A 24,713-nucleotide genomic window follows, 5' to 3' on the forward strand; every position below is an offset into this window, starting at 1 on the left:
ACCTGTTGAGTTCAATGTATTCAATGACAGAATTGAGGATATGCCAAAAATCCTAACCCGATGTCCTTACTTCAGAAACAAAGGCTTACATATTTTCTTATTAATCAACAGATTTTATTTACAGAAAAAAAGAATGCCAGTGGACTGTTTTCATACCATTCAGAGAGCAGGTAACCATTTTTCCCCTCAATAGAAATAATTAATATACATGGAACTGAAAATACTTTTCAAACCAAAAACAAATATTGACAAATATTGTTCAGTGATCTCCCCATTCCCTTACCCCCAATCTCCCCTCACCCTCTACCTCCCCACAACCCCTTCGAACACAATTCCCCTCAGCACACACTGCCGAACTGACAACTCCAATGCCCCCCCCCCCCTTATTATTTTCTGAAATAAATGCCATGGGGAGGAAGTCAACCGTTGTGTCTTATAACATTAGATTGTGACAAACAGGAAGAAAAAGAAGAGCCATGTAGCCAGAGAGCCAGTAGTAGTAGAGACATGGTTTACATATGTTTGATACGTTCCATTGATTCCATTCCAATGATACTGTCCTCCTATAGCTCCTCCCACCAGCCTCCACGGTAGTAGGCTGATGTTAGGAAAACATTCAAATAAGATAAGACATGAGAATAAAATATATCCCTAAAACTATAGAAAATTATGGAATTCCTGTCCCCACCATCCCTACCGCTCTCCCACACAAAGGTTCCAAGCCTACTTTAGGGTCTCTACATCGACAGCGGTTGCAACAGTTAAACGTGATGATGGCAGGCTCAGATTAATTGTTTAGTCATTATATTGTTACTTGTATTTAAATGTTCAAGTCAGAGATGTGGTTTAGCAGGAGCTAGGTTGTTGTTTTGCTAGTAGGCCTTCTATAGAGGAATGAGTCCACCTATAGTCTGTCTCAAAGGGTGTGTCTACCTGGGGTTAATCAGCTGCTTTCAATAAACAACCAACATCACGAGCGACAACAAAGTTAAAAGTAAAAAGTTAGGCAATCTTGGACAATAAATCTTACCCTCCCCCACGAAAGACATGGGATGGACACTTATTTCTTTATATTTTTTTTGTACGAAGCTCATTAAAGCGGATGTTGCTGATTTCCTCCAAAATGAATGGAAAAAGAACCAGGTGGTGAGTCAGATCTGCCGATGCATCTGAACAGTGAATTATGACAAAGACGACAAGTCAGGCTTTTCAATTTCTCTTATGAGCATTTATATCAAATTCACTGGTCTTTTTTTCACTTCTTTTTTTATTACACCCCCCCCTCCAATATGGTGTCCTTTAAATGCACATGAATTAGGTAGAAGAAGAGGTCTTGGCAGAAGATGAGGAATGTGTGTTCACACTGACTTCCCGCTTGGTTTCTCTCCGCTTTTTTCACCTTTTCTACACTTCTATGTTGTTCTGAGCGTAAAGCCTGGTCCATGTCCGGGCTGCAACACAAAATAAGGGAGAGAGATGAGCTCAGAAAGCAAGTGTAGGGAGTCAGTTATTTATTGTTTTTTTGCTAGAATCCTTGAGGCTTCAAGTTGTAACTTCATCACATTTGTACTTGCTTTGCAGGATAGGCCACAGGGTAAAAAAGCTACAATATACAAATGTTTATATCAAAAGAAGTCATGAGTTCATAAGGTGTAGCATCTAAAGTTACCAGTAAGATAGAGCATCAGCACCAATATTGGCTGAGCGGTAGGCTGCATTGAGAAACTGAGCTACTGTGTCAAATTTGAACAAGGTTTTGTTCACTGGGCACCAAATACACAAGAACATGGACTGAAACAGGGAGAAACGACCTGGACTTGTCTAAAAAGAAAAGTTCATTTTCCCTTTCTGTTGTGCGCCAAAACGAACATGACTGAGGCAAGTGGGTGTGGTGAGTGAGTAGGAGTGCATTTGAGGAGTTCACCGCTCAGAGCCGGGCTTAATCAAGACTCACCTGTCTCTATGGCTTGAGCTTCATTGGATTTCCACTGCTCCGCAACGTCATTCGCTAGAGGATCATCAGGGTTAGGAGCGCTTAGTAATGCCTGGATTGATAGCAGGACTGTGCGGATCTGTAAGGCTGGAGACCATTTATCTGTGGAAGGAGATTTTATAAGAAAACAAAAAAGTACAAATGAGGGGGAGAAAGCGATAAAGGGAGGAGAAAAAGGGGAGACGGGGAGGAAGAGAGGTTTGAGCCATGTATCCATTTTGAGCGATGGGGGCATGTCGCAGCAATGGGATATGCGGCTTGAGTGGGAGGTCAAAAGTTGAATCTGAGAAGCCCTTGATCTTTTGGGCGAGATTAAAAAGGAAAATCCCTCATAGTGCTCGCAGGCCAAACATGATTCTAATGCAGTGGGTATATGGCAGGAAACAATTCCCAGGCCTGTCCCACTAACGAGCCTGAACTCACTGATGTGTATGACAGACATCTAGAGAAGCTGCAGCGGTGTGACAGACAGTTAAAGACGTCTCATCTCCCCTGTATCCGTTAGGACTGAGCGATAAGGCCGACATATCATATCACAATATTTCTAAATGTTGACGCTATTTGATGTTTTTGAATAATACAAGTTCAAATTTTGTTTTGTGAGTAGTGCATGACCCTAGAGTGGCAACACATACATTCTAAGCAATTTCGAAATGAGTCTTTCTCCATTCTGCACTCATTTGAGATCCTTTCCACACTGCCACATAAGGGCTGCACAATTTGGGCAAAAAATAATAATCAGTGTTATTTTTAACCAAATACTGCAATTGTAATTGAACTTTGATCAAAACACTTGGGTGAACTGTTGAAATGATGGAAATAGAATAGTTATCATTTTATCCACGCCAAAAGCGGAAACTATGGACAACTTCCTCAGTGCTCCCGCATTATCATAATTCATATGCAACGCCACAAGAAATTAGCTGATACATTGTGACAAAATACACCATATTACGGACCTGCTAATGTGACCTCATAAATGGTCTTGTGTTAACACTTGATTAATAGGCAGCGTGCAGAAGGATGTGTTGATCAGTGGATTGACAGGTGTAGGACTAGAACAATAAACAAACTTTCCTCTAGTGTGGATGCTTTTATAGTTATGTAGCATATAGTATTTCATTATAGTTACCTTTAGTTATTGGCTTGGTGGATGGCCCGGGCCTTAACTCTTGACACAACACAACTAACGTTATCACAACAGAAATAGCCTACTAGTAACGTTAGCGAACTTAAATGAAATATAAAAACAACACATACTTATTTACTTGACTTTTATACTCTATAAAATTGACTCTTTCAAATAATTTACTCTGGCAAGTTTTCCACCGGCAGGCTTCTGTAGGGAAGTAAAGTGGAACCCGAATCCCTCACTTCCTGTTGTTTGACTGTGCCCATAGCAACATTTGAAAATGAGGTAGATAGTATATAATAGCGGGCACTTTGAATACAGTGCTGTTTGATATTTGACATGATAAAGATTTAAAAACCCAGGGCGGCGTTATTGTGATAGGGTAGGAACTCATTGCTCAGTGTTTCCTAGGGGACCCTATAATCTTCGGCAACATTAACTGTTTTCTATTAGCTACTTCATGAAGCAAACATATTCATGCTTAGCCTATTCCTCTTTTATTTAGAAGATACTTTTGCACCCCCCCAAATGTGTATGTATGTATCAGGCTGTATTAGCTAGCTACGTTGGCTCTAACTCAGTACATTTATTAGTTAGCTAGCCAGCTAACTAGCTATAAACATTAGCTGCTAAAACAATTTGTTAGCCACAACTTGCTAAGAAAAGACAAACTAGCTGTTTGCAGACAGTAAGATACACAAACTAAGTGTAATTATATAACCCTTGTGTATTTATACTAAGAAGCAAAGCAGAAAATCTGCATCGTTGTCATAAACATGTTGCATGGTCTGCATTGACCATGCAGACTGAATACAAGTGGGTGAGCAACTACTGCCACCCTTCTGCGCTGCTTGAGAGGCAGGAGGCGGGGCTTGATCTGTGTAGAAAGCGGCATGGAGAGAGGAAGACAATGTGTAACTGTAGCCCGGGTCATTCCTGCATGCGTCTATTCCTGAGATTTTTCGCTCCCACTTCCCAGAGTCCTCCTTACTAGCTAGCAGGGTTGACACCGGTAGACGGCGTCCTTTGTTTCCGCCTGTGGAACTGTGGGAAAACAGTGTCCGACAGGCGACCGCGAAGGACACTATAAACCATTCGCCACCACAGCAGGCTGGGGCGATGCCGTATGCTAGCGACACCGTGTGCTAGCTAGTTAGCACACGGTGTAGCCCCCACCTGCTGTGCTGGCGGTAGGCCTGCTGTGTACCGGCCTAGCTTGCTAAACTAGCAGTTTCCTTTGCTCTCGCCTGCCGAACACCTGCCCGTGCGTTATTAACAGAATTACGGGAAAACACTGCCCGACAGGCGGGTACGAAGGTCACTGTCTACCAGTGTACAGCTAGCTAGATACCGTTTTCACCCCCCACACTTCTACTGTGGGGTTTATTGGCTGCTGGCACCAATGTTATTGTGCATTAACGTCACATACTGTACTGGGGCACCCTTACCTCCTGCCTGTCCTAGCTTAAATATGTTACAAAGATGGGTTCCTGCATGCAGGAATGCCCCGAATTGCAGGCTGCAATTGCAAGCTTCGGGAGAGCGGAGAGAGACGACTTAAGCAGCGAGAAAACTATAAAAACAGATGCTACACACGGCAGAGTAGCATATCACATTCAACAAACCAAACATTGAAATACTGTTATAGAAGGAAAAGTAAAAACCAAAACCGATGCGTGCATCAATACCGGATTTGGTCAAATAATGTATACTGCCCAGCCCTAACTATCTGTTATCAGTCAGATGATGATATGATTAACTGGATTGTACATAAATACTTTTGATGATAAAACAGGTCAAATACATTTTTGATATTTCCAGAAAAAAGGTAGATGTCTCTAAATGTCAGACCTAGAATCAGATAATCCCTTCCTAGTACTAACCTATTACATGCTGACCACACCAATCGCGTCGAATAAATAAAATGTAAACATGCGTTATTCAATTATTGCGCCAACTAGCATCTGCGTTGCCAAGCGCTAAAATAGAAGTCAGTTCTATTTGTGACGCTGAACACGGTGCAAGTCCTGCCTCCCATCTCCTCATTGGTTTATAGAAGCAGATACCCATGTGGGTGATTGAAAGATTAACTGAGTTTGGTCGGTTGTTGTGGTAACTATGAAAGTTAGACGCCAATCGCCACAAAGTCCAAATAAGAAAAAGCCGGGAATGTGGAGAGATGACAAGAAACGATTCGGATGACCGTTTTGTGTGTGGATTAATTGTCAGAGTACATTTCAGGTAACATAACAGCTCAACGTTTCTAAGGTCTTCGAAAGCCAAGTTAACAGATTACCGACCATTTCGAATCCCACCGTACCTTCTCCGCTATGCAATTTGGTTTCAGAGCTGGTCATGGGTGCACCTCCGACACGCTCAAGGTCCTAAACGACATCATAACCGCCATCGATAAGAGACATTACTGTGCAGCCGTATTCATCGACCTGGCCAAGGCTTTCGACTCAATCACCACATTCTTATTGGCAGACTCGACAGCCTTGGTTTCTCAAATGATTGCCTCGCCTGGTTTACCAATTACTTCTCAGACAGAGTTCAGTGTGTCAAATCGGAGGGCCTGTTGTCTGGACCTCTGGCCGTCTCTATGGGGGTGCCACAGGGTTCAATCCTCGGGCTGACTCTTCTCTGGAAACATCAATGATGTTGCTGCTGGTGATTCTCTGGTACACCTCTACGCAGACGACACCATTCTGTATACTTCTGGCCCCTCTTTGGACACTGTTAACTAACCTCCAGACGAGCTTCAATGCCATACAACTCTCCTTCCATGGCATGCTATTCAACCGATCACTGCCCGCACCTGCTTGCCAGTCCAACATCACTACTCTGTACGGCTCTGACTTAGAATACGTGGACAACTACAAATACCTAGGTGTCTGGTTAGACTGTAATCTCTCCTTCCAGACTCACATTAAGCATCTCCAATCCAAAATTAAATCTAGAATTGGCTTCCTATATCGCAACAAAGCATACTTCACTCATGCTGCCAACCATGCTACCGATCCTCGACTTCAGTGATGTCATCTATAAAATAGCCTCCAACACTCTACTCAACAAACTGGATGCAGTCTATCACAGTGCCAAACCCACTGGCTACAGGTTATCTACAAGTCTCTGCTAGGTAAAGCCCCGCCTTATCTCAGCTCACTGGTCACCATAGCAGCACCCACTAGTAGCACGCGCTCCAGCAGGTATATCTCACTGGTCACCACCAAAGCCAATTCCTCCTTTGGTCGTGTTTCCTTCCAGTTCTCTGCTGCCAATGACTGGAACGAACTGTAAAAATATCTGAAGCTGGAGACTCACATCTCCCTCACTAGCTTTAAGCACCAGCTGTCAGAGCAGCTCACTGCACATAGCCCATCTACCTACCTACCTCATCTCCATACAGTATTTATTTATTTATCTTGCTCCTTTGCACCTCAGTATCTCTACTTGCACATTCATCTTCTGCACATTATCATTCCAGTGTTAAATTGCTATATTGTAATTACTTCGCCACCATGGCCTATTTATTGCCTTAACTCCCTTATCTTACCTCACCTCATTTTCACTCACTGTATATAGAATTTTTGTTTTACTTTATTATTGACTATGTTTTGTTTATTCCATGTGTAACTCTGTTGTTGTATGTGTCGAATTGCTATGCTTTATCTTGGCCAGGTCGCAGTTGCAAATGAGAACTTGTTCTCAACTAGCCTACCGGGTAAATAAAGGTGAAATAAAAACTTAAACTTTTATATCCCAGGACAAAATAGCTAGCAACAGCAAGTTAGCTAAATAGGTCAAATTAGCTAGCAACTGCAAACTTACTAACTAAATTACCATAAATGTTTAATGCTTTTGACCTGTCCCCAAAGTAATATAATTGGTTCAGAGTTTGTTTTGATATTTCAACCTGTGTGTCGTGATCGCGTTTGGTGTTGGGGGACAAAATCAATTTGCACACGGCCGGTTTGGGTACAGTGTTAGGGGGATGAAAGGAATCTCTGTCCTTGTATCAGCTGCACCTGCTACCACATTTTTAAAAATGCTTTCAGGACATAATTTGCCATGTTTTTGCTAACAACCTCAGTCTAAATATTATGTGTTCAAGAAGCCATGTTGCATTGACAAATTAACAGATTTTTCAAAACCTGACACTTATTTTTTGCAAGGAGCGTGTGTGCGCCTACGTTGAACAATGTAGGAGCGCACAAAGACATTTAGGAGCACAATGAAAAACATTTTTAGTTGTAGTAATGGTGCAAGCATGATTGTCATAAATATGCTCCGTGTATTCTCAGTGGCACTAAGGGGCCAGTGAAGTAATCATTGGAACAACTATCTTGGTGATTTTTTTCTAGGCGCACAGGCGCTCCTAAATAAAAATTCCAGGTTGCACAGCAAAATATTTAGGTTCATATGCAAATAACACGGCCCACTGTTGATTAACTTAACCTGAACAGAAACAACAGTGAAACAGCTAAATCAGTTTGGATGTCAGGCTACCATGTCGGTGTAAAATGACGCAAGTCAAGCGCCCCTTACCTTTCAATATGTCTAGACATATTCTTCCCAGCTTGTCTACGTTGGGGTGGTATATTTTGGTCATAAAGCGTACTTTTGGAGCTGCCATGGGGTATTCCTCGGGAAGAAAGAGTTCGAGTTTAAACGTGCCGCCTTCAAAGGGCGAGTCCTGGGGCCCGGCGATGACCACATGGAAGTAGCGGGCGTTACCTTCGTCAGGCTCCGCCTTGATGCCTGGGACAGGCTCCGCCATCAAGCGCTGGGTCTCCTGACAAACGACAGACATACAAACAGAGTTAGGCCTAGATGCAAATCTTGTGGTGATAACCATTGTTCAGCAGGCACATTCGTACGTTTGTTCCACTGCTTACTCATCCCTTACAATACTAAGAAAATCGACCAGAAAATTCTAATTTCAGTGTTAGGACTGATCAATCTTTAAAAGACATTGCCTACAACCCAAAACATCTAACCTATCCTGGCCCACGCCTCCTACTAGGCAGCTAGCAGTGTGTCACTACGCTTAGAGGCTTTATAGTTGGCTGCAATACAGTCTAAAGCAGAATATCAGGCAGCTAAGTCGACAAAATGTTGTTTTCCGATGCAAAACTTTCCAAAATGTTTTCCTAATGAATAGAACCCAGGTGACAACTAGGGCTGACTTTCCCCATCAATGTGGAGGCGTCACCGGGTGGAGCCCCCTTATGTATGTATTAAAAAAAATATATATATAATAAATTAAATCTTCAGTGATTGATTGAAGAGTAAATCTTATAGGCGGACTAGCTCAGCATGGAGGCAACTGCCCCCAGGCTCAGGGCTGTGACCAGGGCATAAAATTTACCTTTTGGTCCACCAGCCAATGTGGCAGGTAGATTTACATTACATTACATTTAAGTCATTTAGCAGACGCTCTTATCCAGAGCGACTTACAAATTGGTGCATTCACCTTATGACATCCAGTGGGACAGTCACTTAACAATAGTGCATCTAAAACTTAGGGGGGGTGGGGTGAGAGGGATTACTTATCCTATCCTAGGTATTCCTTAAAGAGGTGGGGTTTCAGGTGTCTCCGGAAGGTGGTGATTGACTCCGCTGTCCTGGCGTCGTGAGGGAGTTTGTTCCACCATTGGGGGGCCAGGGCAGCGAACAGTTTTGACTGGGCTGAGCGGGAGCTGTACTTCCTCAGTGGTAGGGAGGCAAGCAGGCCAGAGGTGGATGAACGCAGTGCCCTTGTTTGGGTGTAGGGCCTGATCAGAGCCTGGAGGTACTGAGGTGCCGTTCCCCTCACAGCTCCGTAGGCAAGCACCATGGTCTTGTAGCGGATGCGAGCTTCAACTGGAAGCCAGTGGAGAGAACGGAGGAGCGGGGTGACGTGAGAGAACTTGGGAAGGTTGAACACCAGACGGGCTGCGGCGTTCTGGATGAGTTGAAGGGGTTTAATGGCACAGGCAGGGAGCCCAGCCAACAGCGAGTTGCAGTAATCCAGACGGGAGATGACAAGTGCCTGGATTAGGACCTGCGCCGCTTCCTGTGTGAGGCAGGGTCGTACTCTGCGGATGTTGTAGAGCATGAACCTACAGGAACGGGCCACCGCCTTGATGTTGGTTGAGAACGACAGGGTGTGGTCCAGGATCACGCCAAGGTTCTTGGCGCTCTGGGAGGAGGACACAATGGAGTTGTCAACCGTGATGACGAGATCATGGAACGGGCAGTCCTTCCCCGGGAGGAAGAGCAGCTCCGTCTTGCCGAGGTTCAGCTTGAGGTGGTGATCCGTCATCCACACTGATATGTCTGCCAGACATGCAGAGATGCGATTCGCCACCTGGTCAAAAATTGACCAGCACCTCAGATTTTTTAACCACCAAAATATTTTGGTGCAAAGATTACACCAACAAAACATAAAAAAATATGTGCATGCTATGTAATATTTTGAAAACAATATGTGTATTACTAGTAAGAAGTAACTAACATGGTATAGTCTTTTAACCAAAATGTCACAGATGAGACAAAAATGTTCACCTGCCCTTTTAAGGCTGGGAGGTTACCGTGGTAGCACGACTGGAGTCATGTTTCTACCTGTGAGAATGAGTCTTACTAGTAGAAGCCTCGTCTTCTCTTCCCTAGCATTTGAAACTCAAAAACAGAAAAACCACGTAGTTGATGAACAAAATGTAAATAGCCAAGAAACAAAGTCTCACATCAGTAGACTTTCAAATAAATTAGAGCTAATTTTATACCAGTGCACAGCTCTTTAATAAGTGCGCACAGACACCAGCCAAACATTGGTTCAGCGCAAGGTGGGATAGAAAGTCTTGCAAATGTAGAAAAAACACCTAGTTTACCTATGTATTCAGACCATTTTCTATGAGACTCGAAATTGAGCTCACGTGCATCCTGTTTCCATTGATCATCCTTGAGATGTTTCTACAACTTGATTTACCACGTGTTGTATATTCAATTCATGTTACATGATTTGGAAAGGCACACACCTGTCTATATAAGGTCCCACAGTTGTCAGTGCATGTCAGAGCAAAAACCTGGGGAAGGGTACCAAATAATGTCTACAGCAGTGAAGGTCCCCAAGAACAGTGGCCTCCATCATTCTTAAAAATAGAAGTTTGAAACTACAAAGACTCTCCCTAGTGCTGTCTGCCTGGCCAAACTGAGCAATCGGGGGAGAAGGGGCATGGTCAGGGAGGTGACCAAGAACCCAATGGTCACTCTGATATGGCTCCAGAATTCTTCTGTGGAGATGGGAGAAACTTCCAGAAGCACAACCATCTCTGCAGCACTTCTCAGTAAAAGGCACATGACAGCTCACTTGTAGATTGCCAAAAGGCACCTAAAGGACTCTGACCATGAACAACAAGATTATTTGGTCTGATGAAATCAACATTGAACTCTTTGGCCTGAATGCCAAGTGTTATGTCTGGAGGAAACCTGGCACCATTCCTACGGGGAAGCATGGTGGTGGCAGCATCATGCTGTGGGGATGTTTTTCAGCGGCAGGGACTGGGAGACTAGTCAGGATCGAGGGAAAGATGAACGGAGCAAAGTACAGAAAGATCCTTGAGCACTCTGGAGCAGGTTCCAAGGACTAGTGCGAAGGTTCACCTTCCAACAGGACAACGACCCTAAGCACACAGCCAAGACAACGCAGGAGTGGCTTCGGAACAAGTCTCAATGTCCTTGAGTGGTCCAGCCAGAGCCCGGACTTGAACCCGATCAAACATCTCCGGAGAGACCTCAAAATAGCTGTGCAGCAACACTCCCCATCTAACCTGACAGAGCTCGAGAGGATCTGCAGAGAACCTCCCCAAATACAGGTGTGCCAAGCTTGTAGCGTCATACCCAAGAAGACTCAAGGCTGCGATCGCTGCCAAACGGTGTATCAAAGTACTGAGTAAAGGGTCTGAATACTTATGTAAATATGATATTTCCATTTGCAGAAATTTCTACAAAACTGTTTTTGCTTTGTCATTATTATTATTATTATTATTATTATTATTATTATGGTGTGTTGTGTGGAGATTTGAGGCCACTGTGTTCCTGGGGACCTTCAATGCTGCAGACATTTTTTTTGTACCCTTCCCTAGATCTGTGCCTTGACACAATCCTGTCTCAGAGCTCTACGGACAATTCCTTCGACCTATTATTAGCTAACTAGCCTGCTACTGTAGGCCACTTTGTAGGCTAACTCAAGTTGGGAGCTAGCTAACTTTACACTGTATAGCTAAGTTAATCAAATATAATCAGCTAGCTATCTTTATGTAATCATTGTACATTTAAAACAGTCTCCAAATGCATTAGATAACAGCCATGGAAGCTCCCTTTACTGCAGCTCCAGCTGTCAGTAAAGGGAGCGTATAGGCTACTGGATAGCCTAGGCAATGGTTTCTCAAACCCGGTCCTGGGGCACGTTTTGGTTTTTGCCTCAGCACTACACAGCTGATTCAAATAACCAACTCATCCTCAAGCTTTGATGATTTTAAACAGCTGTGTAGTGCTAGGGCAAAAACCAAAATGTGAACCCAGGGTGGGTCCCAGGACCGAGTTTGGGAAACCAAAGGTTAGCTACTGGATAGGGCAGGTAACTTTGTGGGAGGACATTATGAAAATATTCTCTAGTTCCAGTCCCTAGAGGGGAAAACTTTGAGGACAGATATTAGCAACATAATATAACAGTGCTGTATAATGAAGCCTGTTTCTCTGTGATGTTTTCTTTCCTCCGATATGAAAAGCTGTGAAAGCCCGTTTGCAGATGAAGAGAGGTCCTAATGAATATCCCAAGAAAGCTTGGGTATATCCTATATGCCATGGGTTGTATGTGTAGGTCTACCTATGTTAGAAAACATTGTATACAAAAATACAGTTAAACATCACACAATGTATAAACCTACTACAATTGGAGCATGCCAACCCTGCTGGAGGTCCTCTGAATGTGCAGGGTTCTGTTTCAGCCCAGCAATAACACATCTGATTCAACTTATCAAATCTAATGAGTTGATAATCAAGGGTGCTATTGCTGGGCTGGAATAGATGTCTGCTCACCCAGTAGATAGGGATCAGTGGAGCAAGGTTGGCCACCACTGGTATGGAGCTTTTGTTCACCTGAAATTATGCTTCAGTAATAATAGTGCACTTGTTACTACTCAATGTTCTTTAGACTACATACAAGTTAACTTATTTGTACATTTTGAAGTGATGAAGTGTTGATTCTTTGATGTGTTTAAACTGTTTTAATTGTTAAACTACTATTGAAATTGAACTAGTGTCAATGATGATCACAATCCTGCAATAAAGAGGGTAAGGGGTTCTGTCTCTAATGTGCATGTGTTGATTTCTCAAAAATGAACATTTCCTTGATGTCTAGTTGTAAGATCTCCAATCGGTTTAATTTAATTTTCACGCTCTCTCATTATATCAGCTACAGTACCAGTCAAAGGTTTGGACACACCTACTCATTCAAGGTTTTTTCTTTATTTTTTACTATTTTCTACATTGTAGAATAATAATGAAGACATCAAAACTATGAAACAACACATATGGAATCATGTAGCAACCAAAAGTGTTAAATAAAAAAATATTTTATATTTGAGATTCTTCAGTAGCCACCGTTTGCCTTGATGACAGCTTTGCACACCCTTGGCATTCTCTCAACCGGGTAGTCACCTGGAATGCATTTCAATTAACAGGTGTGCCTTGTTAAAAGTTAATTTGTAGAATTTCTTTCCTTCTTAATGCATTTGAGTCAATCAGTTGTTGTGACAAGGTAGGGGTGGTATACAGAACATAGCTCTATTTGGTAAAAGACGAAGTCCATATTATTGCAAGAACAGCTTAAATAAGCAAAGAGAAACGACAGTCCATTACTTTAAGACATGAAGGTCAGTCAATCCGGAAAATTACAAGAACTTGGAAAGTTTCTTCAAGTACAGTCGCAACAACCATCAAGCGCTATGATGAAACTGGCTCTCATGAAGACCACCACAGGAAAGGAAGACCCAGAGTTACCACAGCTGCAGAGGACAAATTAATTAAAATAACTGCACCTTAGATTGCAGCCCAAATAAGAGGAACAGACGCACCTCAAAATCAACTGTTCAGAAGAAAGTGCAAAACAAACGGTACTAAAAGGACACCAATAAGAAGAGACTTGCTTGGACCAAGAAACACGAGCAATGGACAAATAGACCGGTGGAAATCTGTCTGAGGAGTCCAAATTTTGAGATTTTTGGTTCAATCCAACGTGTGAGACGCAGAGTAGGTGAAGGAATGATCTCTGCATGTGTGGTTACTACCATGAAAGCATGGAGGAGGTGGTGTGATGGTGCTTTGCTGGTGACACTGTATGTGATTTATTTAGAATTCAAGGCACACTTAACCAGCATGGCTACCACAGCGATTCGCCTTCCCCCGTGGTTTGCGCTTAGTGGGACTATCATTTGTTTTCAACAAGACAATGATCCAAAACACACCTCCAGGCTGTGTAAGGGCTATTTGACCAAGAAGGAGAGTGATGGGAGTGCTGCATCAGATGACCTGGCCTCCACAATCACCCGACCTCAACCCAACAGATGGTTTAGCTAGCCCCCGAATAGCAGCACTGTCGAAACTATTACACTCAACGGAACGACCTGATTAGTGTAGTGTCAACAACACACCCACTGCCAGCTAGCCTACTTCAGCAGTACTGTATCATTTTAATAATTTTAGTCAATAAGATTCTTGCTACGTAAGCTTAACTTTCTGAACATTCGAGACGTGTAGTCCACTTGTCATTCCAATCTCCTTTGCATTAGCGTAGCCTCTTCTGTAGCCTGTCAACTATGTGTCTGTCTATCCCTGTTCTCTCCTCTCTGCACAGACCATACAAACGCTCCACACCGCGTGGCCGCGGCCACCCTAATCTGGTGGTCCCAGCGCGCACAACCCACGTGGAGTTCCAGGTCTCCGGTAGCCTCTGGAACTGCCGATCTGCGGCCAACAAGGCAGAGTTCATCTCAGCCCATGCCTCCCTCCAGTCCCTCGACTTCTTGGCACTGACGGAAACATGGATCACCACAGACAACACTGCTACTCCTACTGCTCTCTCTTCGTCCGCCCATGTGTTCTCGCACACCCAGAGAGCTTCTGGTCAGCGGGGTGGTGGCACCGGGATCCTCATCTCTCCCAAGTGGTCATTCTCTCTTTCTCCCCTTACCCATCTGTCTATCGCCTCCTTTGAATTCCATGCTGTCACAGTTACCAGCCCTTTCAAGCTTAACATCCCTATCATTTATCGCTCTCCAGGTTCCCTCGGAGAGTTCATCAATGAGCTTGATGCCTTGATAAGCTCCTTTCCTGAGGACGGCTCACCTCTCACAGTTCTGGGCGACTTTAACCTCCCCACGTCTACCTTTGACTCATTCCTCTCTGCCTCCTTTCCACTCCTCTCCTCTTTTGACCTCACCCTCTCACCTTCCCCCCTTACTCACAAGGCAGGCAATACACTCGACCTCATCTTTACTAGATGCTGTTCTTCCACTAACCTCATTGCAACCCCTCTCCAAGTCTCCGACCACTACCTTGTATCCTTTTCCCTCTCGCTCTCATCCAACACCTCCCACACTGCCCCTACTCGGATGGTATCGCGCCGTCCCAACCTTCGCTCTATCTCCCCCGCTACTCTCTCCTCTTCCATCCTATCATCTCTTCCCTCTGCTCAAACCTTCTCCAACCTATCTCCTGATTCTGCCTCCTCAACCCTCCTCTCCTCCCTCTGCATCCTTTGACTCTCTATGTCCCCTATCCTCCAGGCCGGCTCGGTCCTCCCCTCCCGCTCCGTGGCTCGACGACTCATTGCGAGCTCACAGAACAGGGCTCCGGGCAGCCGAGCGGAAATGGAGGAAAACTCGCCTCCCTGCGGACCTGGCATCCTTTCACTCCCTCCTCTCTACATTTTCCTCCTCTGTCTCTGCTGCTAAAGCCACTTTCTACCACTCTATATTCCAATCATCTGCCGCTAACCCTAGGAAGCTCTTAGCCACCTTCTCCTCCCTCCTGAATCCCCCCCCCCCACCCCCCTCCTCCCTCTCTGCAGATGACTTCGTCAACCATTTTGAAAAGAAGGTCGACGACATCCGATCCTCGTTTGCTAAGTCAAACGACACCGCTGGTTCTGCTCACACTGCCCTACCCTGTGCTCTGACCTCTTTCTCCCCTCTCTCTCCAGATGAAATCTCGCGTCTTGTGACGGCCGGCCGCCCAACAACCTGCCCGCTTGACCCTATCCCCTCCTCTCTTCTCCAGACCATTTCCGGATACCTTCTCCCTTACCTCACCTCGCTCATCAACTCATCCCTGACCGCTGGCTACGTCCCTTCAGTCTTCAAGAGAGCAAGAGTTGCACCCCTTCTGAAAAAACCTACACTCGATCCCTCCGATGTCAACAATTACAGACCAGTATCCCTTCTTTCTTTTCTCTCCAAAACTCTTGAACGTGCCGTCCTTGGCCAGCTCTCCCGCTATCTCTCTCTGAATGACCTTCTTGATCCAAATCAGTCAGGTTTCAAGACTAGTCATTCAACTGAGACTGCTCTCCTCTGTATCACGGAGGCGCTCCGCACTGCTAAAGCTAACTCGCTCTCCTCTGCTCTCATCCTTCTAGATCTATCGGCTGCCTTCGATACTGTGAACCATCAGATCCTCCTCTCCACCCTCTCAGAGTTGGGCATCTCCGGCGCGGCCCACGCTTGGATTGCGTCCTACCTGACAGGTCGCTCCTACCAGGTGGCGTGGCGAGAATCTGTCTCCTCACCACGCGCTCTCACCACTGGTGTCCCCCAGGGCTCTGTTCTAGGCCCTCTCCTATTCTCGCTATACACCAAGTCACTTGGCTCTGTCATAACCTCACATGGTCTCTCCTATCATTGCTATGCAGACGACACACAATTAATCTTCTCCTTTCCCCCTTCTGATGACCAGGTGGCGAATCGCATCTCTGCATGTCTGGCAGACATATCAGTGTGGATGACGGATCACCACCTCAAGCTGAACCTCGGCAAGACGGAGCTGCTCTTCCTCCCGGGGAAGGACTGCCCGTTCCATGATCTCACCATCACGGTTGACAACTCCATTGTGTCCTCCTCCCAGAGCGCTAAGAACCTTGGCGTGATCCTGGACAACACCCTGTCGTTCTCAACCAACATCAAGGCGGTGGCCCGTTCCTGTAGGTTCATGCTCTACAACATCCGCAGAGTACGACCCTGCCTCACACAGGAAGCGGCGCAGGTCCTAATCCAGGCACTTGTCATCTCCCGTCTGGATTACTGCAACTCGCTGTTGGCTGGGCTCCCTGCCTGTGCCATTAAACCCCTACAACTCATCCAGAACGCCGCAGGCCGTCTGGTGTTCAACTTTCCCAAGTTCTCTCACGTCACCCCGCTCCTCCGTTCTCTCCACTGGCTTCCAGTTGAAGCTCGCATCCGCTACAAGAGCATGGTGTTTGCCTACGGAGCTGTGAGGGGAACGGCACCTCAGTACCTCCAGGCTCTGATCAGGCCCTACACCCAAACAAGGGCACTGCGTTCATCCACCTCTGGCCTGCTCGCCTCCCTACCACTGAGGAAGTACAGCTCCCGCTCAGCCCAGTCAAAACTGTTCGCTGCTCTGGCCCCCCAATGGTGGAACAAACTCCCTCACGACGCCAGGACAGCGGAGTCAATCACCACCTTCCGGAGACACCTGAAACCCCACCTCTTTAAGGAATACCTAGGATAAGTAATCCCTCTCACCCCCCCCTTTAAGATTTAGATGCACTATTGTAAAGTGACTGTTCCACTGGATGTCATAAGGTGAATGCACCAATTTGTAAGTCACTCTGGATAAGAGCGTCTGCTAAATGACTTAAATGTAATGTAAATGTTTGGGATGAGTTGGACCGCAGAGTGAAGGAGAAGCAGCCAACAAGTGCTCAGCATGTGGGAGCTCCTTCAAGCTAGTTGAGAGAATCAAGGCAATGGGAGGCTATATATATATATATATATATATAACATTTATTTTGATTTGTTTAACACTTTTTTGGTTACGACATGATTCCATGTGTTATTTCATAGTTTTGATGTCTTCACTATTGTTGTACAATGTAGAAAATACAATACCCTCAACCTCTCCCATCCATTTCTGATGCCCATCCAGTTTGATTTTTATTTGCCATATATTTTTAACTGTGCTGTTTCACAAAAGTTCTTTACTTACATTTTACAGACACAACAAATGTAAAATATACTATCTTGTTGTCATTAGTCCCACCCTTCAGTTTCATTTAACCCCTCCCATGTATCTCTTAACACCATCCATATTGGATTTATATTTGCCATATATTGTGCTGTGATGCGTCACAAAAGTTCTGAACCTTTCTATTCTCATTTTCTACAGATTGTAAATAAAATAAATAGTCTTGCTAAAAGTATTACGTTGATCTATTGACTACGACTTTTCAAATCACCCAGTATTGCTATCTGCAGCGTTAGCTCCAGGTAAATGTTGCAATTCTTCAGCCATTCCTGGACCTGTGACCAAAAACAAGCTACATATGGACAGTACCAAAACAAATGATCTAATAATTCAGTCTCTTCACAGCAAAACCTGCAGAACTGGGAAGGTTGAATCCCCCATATATAACATTCAATTGGTTGGAAGAATTTTGAATAATAATTTCAATTGAAAAATTCAAAGTTTTGAATCTGGCATCGTTTTGCTTATCAGTTCATAAACCATGTGCCATTGGATCGGTACATTGAAAAACTCTTGCCAACTATTTTGCAATCTATATGGCACAGCTGTCAATGTTTTGGTCCTTAAAATAAAGTGGTGTATTTTTATATTCATCACAATTTTCTTTAACCAATTTTGGTCTTCAATGCAGGGCCAACAGACAAGTTCCTTAATTTTTCCCCTCCCACAGAAACAGGGTTTATGTGAAACGTTATACACAGCTGGAAAATATGGACACGGACGTGAGAGTGCGCACCGAGGAAGAGGCGCCACGGACAGACAGAGCTGAAATTTCACTACTTGACATGTATAATGAAATCCTGGTTGAGACTGAACAAATGAACAACGAAACAGCACAGCAAGTAAGTGAAAGATATAGGTTTTGATGATGTTTTATTGGTAATGGGGACATACGTAAATGCCAACAAAATAACTTTTTGGTCAGTGTGGTGTACGCATGTCTAACCTTTACTTCACTAGGCAAGTCAGTTAAGAACAAATTCTTATTTACAATTACGTCCAAACCCGTTGTGCATCGCCCTATAGGACTCCCAATCACGGCCGGATGGGACAGAACCTGGATTCGAACCAAGGACTGTAGTGACGCCTCTTGCACTGAGATGCATTGCCTTAAACCGCTGCGTCCGTGTGTGTGTTAACTATTTAACTGTACTATAATGCTTAAAAAAGGACACAAATGTTAAATATCTGTTGTCTGTATCATTTTTTTGGCAAGGAAAATATCAGATATCGGACAAAAATGTCATATCGGTGCGTCCCGAGTTACCATACATATAACTTTAACCCATTTTATAAGAGATTCTCCAAAATTTAAATATTCCAGGCATTTATATTGAAACTGCAGTCGTACTTTATCAAAGGACTTTTCAAAGTCAGCTATGAATACCAGGCCTGGTTTCCCAGTTTTTCATAATGTTCTATTGTTTCCAGTACTTGCCTTATATCTCCAGTGTATCGTACATGTAAAAAAAAACCTGTCTGATTAGGATTAACAATGTCCGACAATGCCATTTTTAATTCTGTGCGCTAAGCATTTTGCTAGTATTTTTGTATCACAACAGTGTAAGAGGCCACCAATTTTGTAAATGGACTGGATCTTTATATTTACCACTTGAATCCTGTTTCAGTTATAATGAAATCAGATGGTGGAGATGGAGGAGACAAACAAAAACATATGCCTTAAGTACTTTACTTACTATTTAAAAATATTGTTTTGTGAATCATGGGTGACTCCGTCATTTGTAACAAGATTCAGTTAATTATTTTTCGTAGCATTTAATAATAATTGCATTTTATCTCCATATTCCATCCCGTTCGCTTTATTTTTTATAATATATTACTCTTGATCTTTTTGAATACGTTCCTCCATTTCTGTTTCCTCTAACTTATTCTAAGCCTCTATGGTACCGTTTTAATTGCTATCCATCTGTACTGTTAGTCCTTCCATTTCCTTTGACCTCATACAGTGGCTTGCGAAAGTATTCACCCCCCTGGGCATTTTTCCTATTTTCTTGCCTTAAAACCTGGAATTAAAATGGATTTTTTTGTGGATTTGTATCATTTGATTTACACTACATGCCTACCACTTTGAACATGCCGAATATATTTTAATGTGTAACAAACAAGAAATAAGACAAAAAAAACTGAAAACTTGAGTGCATAACTATTCACCCCTCCAAAGTCAATACTTTGTAGAGCCACCTTTTGCAGCAATTATAGCTGCAAGTCTCTTGGGGTGTCTCTATAAGCTTGGCACATCTAGCCACTGGGATTTTTGTCCATTCTTCAAGGCAAAACTGCTCCAGCTCCTTCAAGTCGGATGGGTTCCGCTGGTGTACAGCAATCTTTAAGTCATACCACAGATTCTCAATTGGATTGAGGTCTGGGCTTTGACTAGGCCATTCCAAGACATTTAAATGTTTCCCCTTAAACTACATGAGTGTTGCTTTAGCAGTATGCTACGGGTCATTGTTCTGCTGGAAGGTGAATCTCCATCAGTCTCAAATCTCCAGAAGACTGAAACAGGTTTCCTTCAATAATTTCCCTGCATTTAGTGCCATCCATCATTCCTTCAATTCTGAACAGTTTGCCTGTTCCTGCCGATGGAAATCATCTCCACAGCTTTATGCCGTCACCCCCATGCTTCACTGTGGGGATGGTGTTCTCGGAGTGATGAGAGGTGTTGGGGTTTGTGTCAGACATAGCATTTTCCTTGATGGCCAAAAAGCTCAATTTTAGTCTCATCTGACCAGAGTACCTTCCATGTTCGGGGAGTCTCCCACATGCCTTTTTTTGGCGACTCTGTACAGCTTAAAGTGGTCCTATGGACAGATACTCCAATCTCCGCTGTGGAGTTTTGCAGCTCCTTCAGGGTTATCTTTGGTCTCTTTGTTGCCTCTCTGGTTAATGCCCTCCTTGCCTGGTATGTGAGTTTTGGTGGGTGGCCCGCTCTTGGCATGTTTGTTGCGGTGCCATATTCTTTCAATTTTTTACTAATTAATTTAATGGTGATCAGTGGGATGTTCAAAGTGTCTGATATTTTTTTATAACCCAACCCTGATCTGTACTTCTCCACGACTTTGTTCTGTACTTCTCCACGACTTTGTCCCTGACCTGTTTGGAGACGACCTTTGTCTTCATGGTGCCACTTGCTTGGTGGTGCCCCTTGCTTACTGGTGTTACAGACTCTGGGGCCTTTTGGAACAGGTGTATATATACATTGAGATCATGTGACACTTAGATTGCACACAGGAGGACTTTAATTAGGCGACTTCTAAAGGTAATCGGTAGCAACAGATCTTATTTAGGGGCTTCATAGCAAAAGGGTGAATACATATGTATTCACCTCTTCAGTTTTCATTTCACTTGACCAATTGACTATTTTCTGAATGCCCATCACATGAAATAAAAATCTATTTAAATTACAGGATGTAATGCAACAAAATGGTTAAAACGCCAAGGGAATGAATACTTTTGCAAGGCACTGTAGCTGGCACCCCGTTCTTTCTGCAGACATCTTTGAATCTTAATTTGGAGCAGATATTTAAGAGGTTTTGCAGAACCTTATCACATAAATCCTTGAGGGAAATTTTTATGTAATTCCGTTACCACTAAATTAGTTTTTGTAAATTTTTTCCGTGGACATTTTTTTAAAGTAGTTATTGTGCATGGAGTTGTATGGTTTGTTTAACTTTGAAATCAATGTTTTTTGTTTGGCATAGATTTGAAGGTAAGAATTTTTTTTATCAAAGTGTAATTATATTACAGTACTATTGCCCTAAAGCTACAGATACCTTTGAGAGAAATACAACTAAGAGGAACAAAAAGAGAGTGGACTATCATCAACCACTGTACATGCTGCTGTTTTTTCTTTTTCCCGAATGCACCTCCGAGCGAGATTCCTGAAATGTTTCAGATAACCCACAGACAAAAACACAGTCCAAACACAGACAAGAGAGGCTCCCGGACCAGTCGCACACTCACAGGGGCTCAAGCCCACTGAGAACAGTTCCCAGAACTTCTCAGCCTTCCAGTCTTTTCCAACCACCTCCAACCAATGTTACGTGTTCCCTCTCTTACTCAACCCCTCTCACCACCTGTGTGAATTCCCCTTTCTCTATTAGCACAATTGCATTTATTCAATGACGACTACCAATGACAGAGGACATGAACTTGGGAATATGAAGCACAGCATTCCCTATGTGGGGCACAATGTTTTTGGAGGTGCACGAGATTAGACATTTGAAACAAATTGTAGGATAGTAGCCAACTAGTAACAACTGTTTTATAGTTTAAATATACTAGCTACAAGACATTCTGGAATCCACAACCATAGACTAGACTGTTTCAGCACAGAGAGCCATCAACTCGACAGGGGGATAATGAAAACAAGGCGCTGTGGTCCACGGGCTGAGCAGATGCTGGGCAGAGACAGTCATGACTTCATTGATCTGTGAATGAGTGAAGACAGTCAACCCATGCAAACAAACTGCCTAGACTGGAAGGAGAGACCGGAGAACTAGACTAGTGAGTGAGAACAAAACAATAATTCTAAACACACAAAGTTCACTGTATAACTAATAGAATGATGTTCACCTCTGCACCAATCTTACAACTCTCTCCTGACCTGATCTTTATGCTACACTAGCTTTAGGAGTGACAATTGCTGTGTGATAATTTCTCCAAGTGCACTGGGAACATGCTGGCAGTAAGGAACCTCTAGTATACTGGTGCATCTAGGCCTAATCACTTACTCATGTGTATGTCAAATTAAATTGACTATTGATGTCCCACTTCTCGTGTCAGCAAAGCTAGCTAAACAGAAATATTTGCTGCGTCTTGGCCTATAGCCCTGACAGCTGTGGTGTGACATGATGAGCTAGCATTCTTTCTTATCAGATATTTCGTTATGATATACTGTCTAATGTCTATATACACCACGTATTAATATTCTGGATTCTGACACATGCTCACTATAATATATCTACTCTGGTTTGTTCATTTCTTGATTTGTTGTTCTGATTATTTGTGTAATGGTATTGTATTTGCAAGACATTCTACTGCAGTGTTGGAACTAGCTAGTGGGTAAATCTATGGGAATTCAATTACTTTTTAGGGTTTCCACCCACTCTGCCCAGAGTAAGTGAAAACACGCTTTGGTGATGAAATTGATAAAATACATATGTAGACAAATATGCTTATTCTGTATTGTTCAGTGCGGTCTTTAACATTTCATTACCAGTATATCCAAAAAGTTGAATTTCGTAACCTAATACATCCAAAATAAGCACAGAGCACTGTTTTGACAGAGTGGTGCAGTTTTCTCGCAGTAACCTGAGGATTTTACATGTTGTGGTGGTCGTTTTCAAAATCTTTACCACATGTCACAAAAAGCAAAATGAGCACGACACAAGCTGAATTAAACGCAAATGCATTAATATGAAAAGCGTATACTAAAATATGAAAATACTACATGTCATGTCTCAAAATCGATATCCATCTCACCTCTATATTGTTTAATGTCCTGCAGATTCGAGAAGATGAGTTCAAATGGAAAGTGAACCTGCCAGGTAGCCTTCATTCTGGCACAGAATCAAGCCTAGTTGACACACTGCTGTGCAATTGTACTTATTTTAGACCACTTTCTCTCTCTGGCCTCCACTGATTTAGTCACCCTAATTCTGGCCATCGTACAAGGGTAAAAACTCCAATAACATTTGAACAGATTATGAGTGAGACATGGGGGTTGGATGAGTTGGTTTTCTTCAAGGAATATCTACACCTTTTGACAACAACCCTTTTGATTTGACCGAAACCTCCCACACATATTTGCCCATTGTAGAAGCTCATCAGAAAGGGACTTTTTGGACGAAAATAAGAGCTTGCTGTCAAAAGGTGACTGAATTCAAATGAACTTACCCTACATAGCTAAGAATTGCACCTGCAAATCTGTCTGTGTACGAGACCAATACATTTTTATTCGAAGTGATGACTGGTAAGGGGAATCGTACCGTCCATTTCAATTAAGATCATAAAACTGAGATCCCGCTAATGCCCTTGCCTCTGCCTATAACATCACTTACGGTAGCTAACTAACTTAGCAACAGAGGCCTAACAGGAAATATCTGTCACACAATGGTAACGTTCTAAATGCTAACTCAATAGCCTGCTAAATTGACCCTTTAATACTTAAGCACTAAGTATCTTTATACTCATGAGCAATTTAGCCCAAAATAAAGATTGCAACCGTTTATATTGTGACACAGTTACGGGAGTAGGCTGTCTGACTGTGCATTCATTGCAACACACATGTACGCCTAGCTATAGAGTTTGCTCGCTATATAGTGTTAGCTAGCTATTTGGAAAGGGCGGAATGGGTGACTGGCTGGCTAACGTTATATTGATTGCTAACTCTCTCAGACTCTGGTCAGTATGCTACATTCACTGTGTTTAGTGTATTAACGAATAAACAATCACAAAAAATACATTTCTTTGCCATCTTTTACAGGCGTGGGTGTATTTTTAACCCACCTTTATTCCGTTTATTAGGAACAGGGTCGAAACGGAAGTAATTTCGCAGCTGCGGCAAATGCAAGCAAAATAAATTACGAACAGTGCGGAGCATTTCAGGATTAGCTAGCTGGGACATAATGAATCTGTCATAGACAACAACAATAGTCTGTGTAATTCGTAAAGCAATTAATAGTTAGTTACCTTAATGATCCTACGGGGCAGTCCTGACATCTTGTCTTTAATGAGGAGTTTAGCTGTGACTCTTCTCTTTCGTTTGCATTGACAGCGAAAGGCGCGCACACACCTCTTCCGGTGTTCTGCTCATTTTGCGTCATGAGACCATCCTGAAAATGTAACGTAAATAAATGTAGCTAGTTTGGAAAATGTACTTTTATTATGGTTAATGGGTATGATACGTAACAGTGATTGATTGGATATATCCCAATCTCAAAGTCAGTGATGTTTGTGTAAACATCTGTGATTAATTTCGTTTCATGTTAGTCTTACTGTTGCTGTGAAATAGACATAGGTAGGCTTTGTATCCATCACACAGGCACACTGTCCCTTGATCAATTTCAAAAAAATGTTTGAAGCTCGCATGGGAACGGCACCTCAGTACCTCCAGGCTCTGATCAGGCCCTACACCCAAATAAGGGCACTGCGTTCATCCACCTCTGGCCTGCTCGCCTCCCTACCACTGAGGAAGTACAGTTCCCGCTCAGCCCAGTCAAAACTGTTCGCTGCTCTGGCTCCCCAATGGTGGAACAA

General features: G+C 43.3%; 1 protein-coding gene across 1 annotated transcript; it reads right to left on the reverse strand.

Annotated features, from left to right (window-relative positions):
- Positions 1-97: 97 nt before the first annotated feature.
- Positions 98-24,289, reverse strand: LOC124002549 (ubiquitin-conjugating enzyme E2 N-like). Its single transcript, XM_046310026.1, has 4 exons — positions 24,147-24,289; positions 7,674-7,920; positions 1,955-2,095; positions 98-1,451 (listed from the first exon to the last, which is right to left on the reverse strand). Exons 1-4 carry the CDS (start codon positions 24,174-24,176, stop codon positions 1,405-1,407), a joined length of 465 nt encoding a protein of 154 aa, XP_046165982.1. The 5' UTR covers positions 24,177-24,289; the 3' UTR covers positions 98-1,404.
- Between the last annotated feature and the right edge of the window lie 424 nt (positions 24,290-24,713).

This window comes from Oncorhynchus gorbuscha, linkage group LG02 (genome assembly GCF_021184085.1).
Source record: "Oncorhynchus gorbuscha isolate QuinsamMale2020 ecotype Even-year linkage group LG02, OgorEven_v1.0, whole genome shotgun sequence".
NCBI classification, from domain to species: Eukaryota; Metazoa; Chordata; class Actinopteri; order Salmoniformes; family Salmonidae; genus Oncorhynchus; species Oncorhynchus gorbuscha.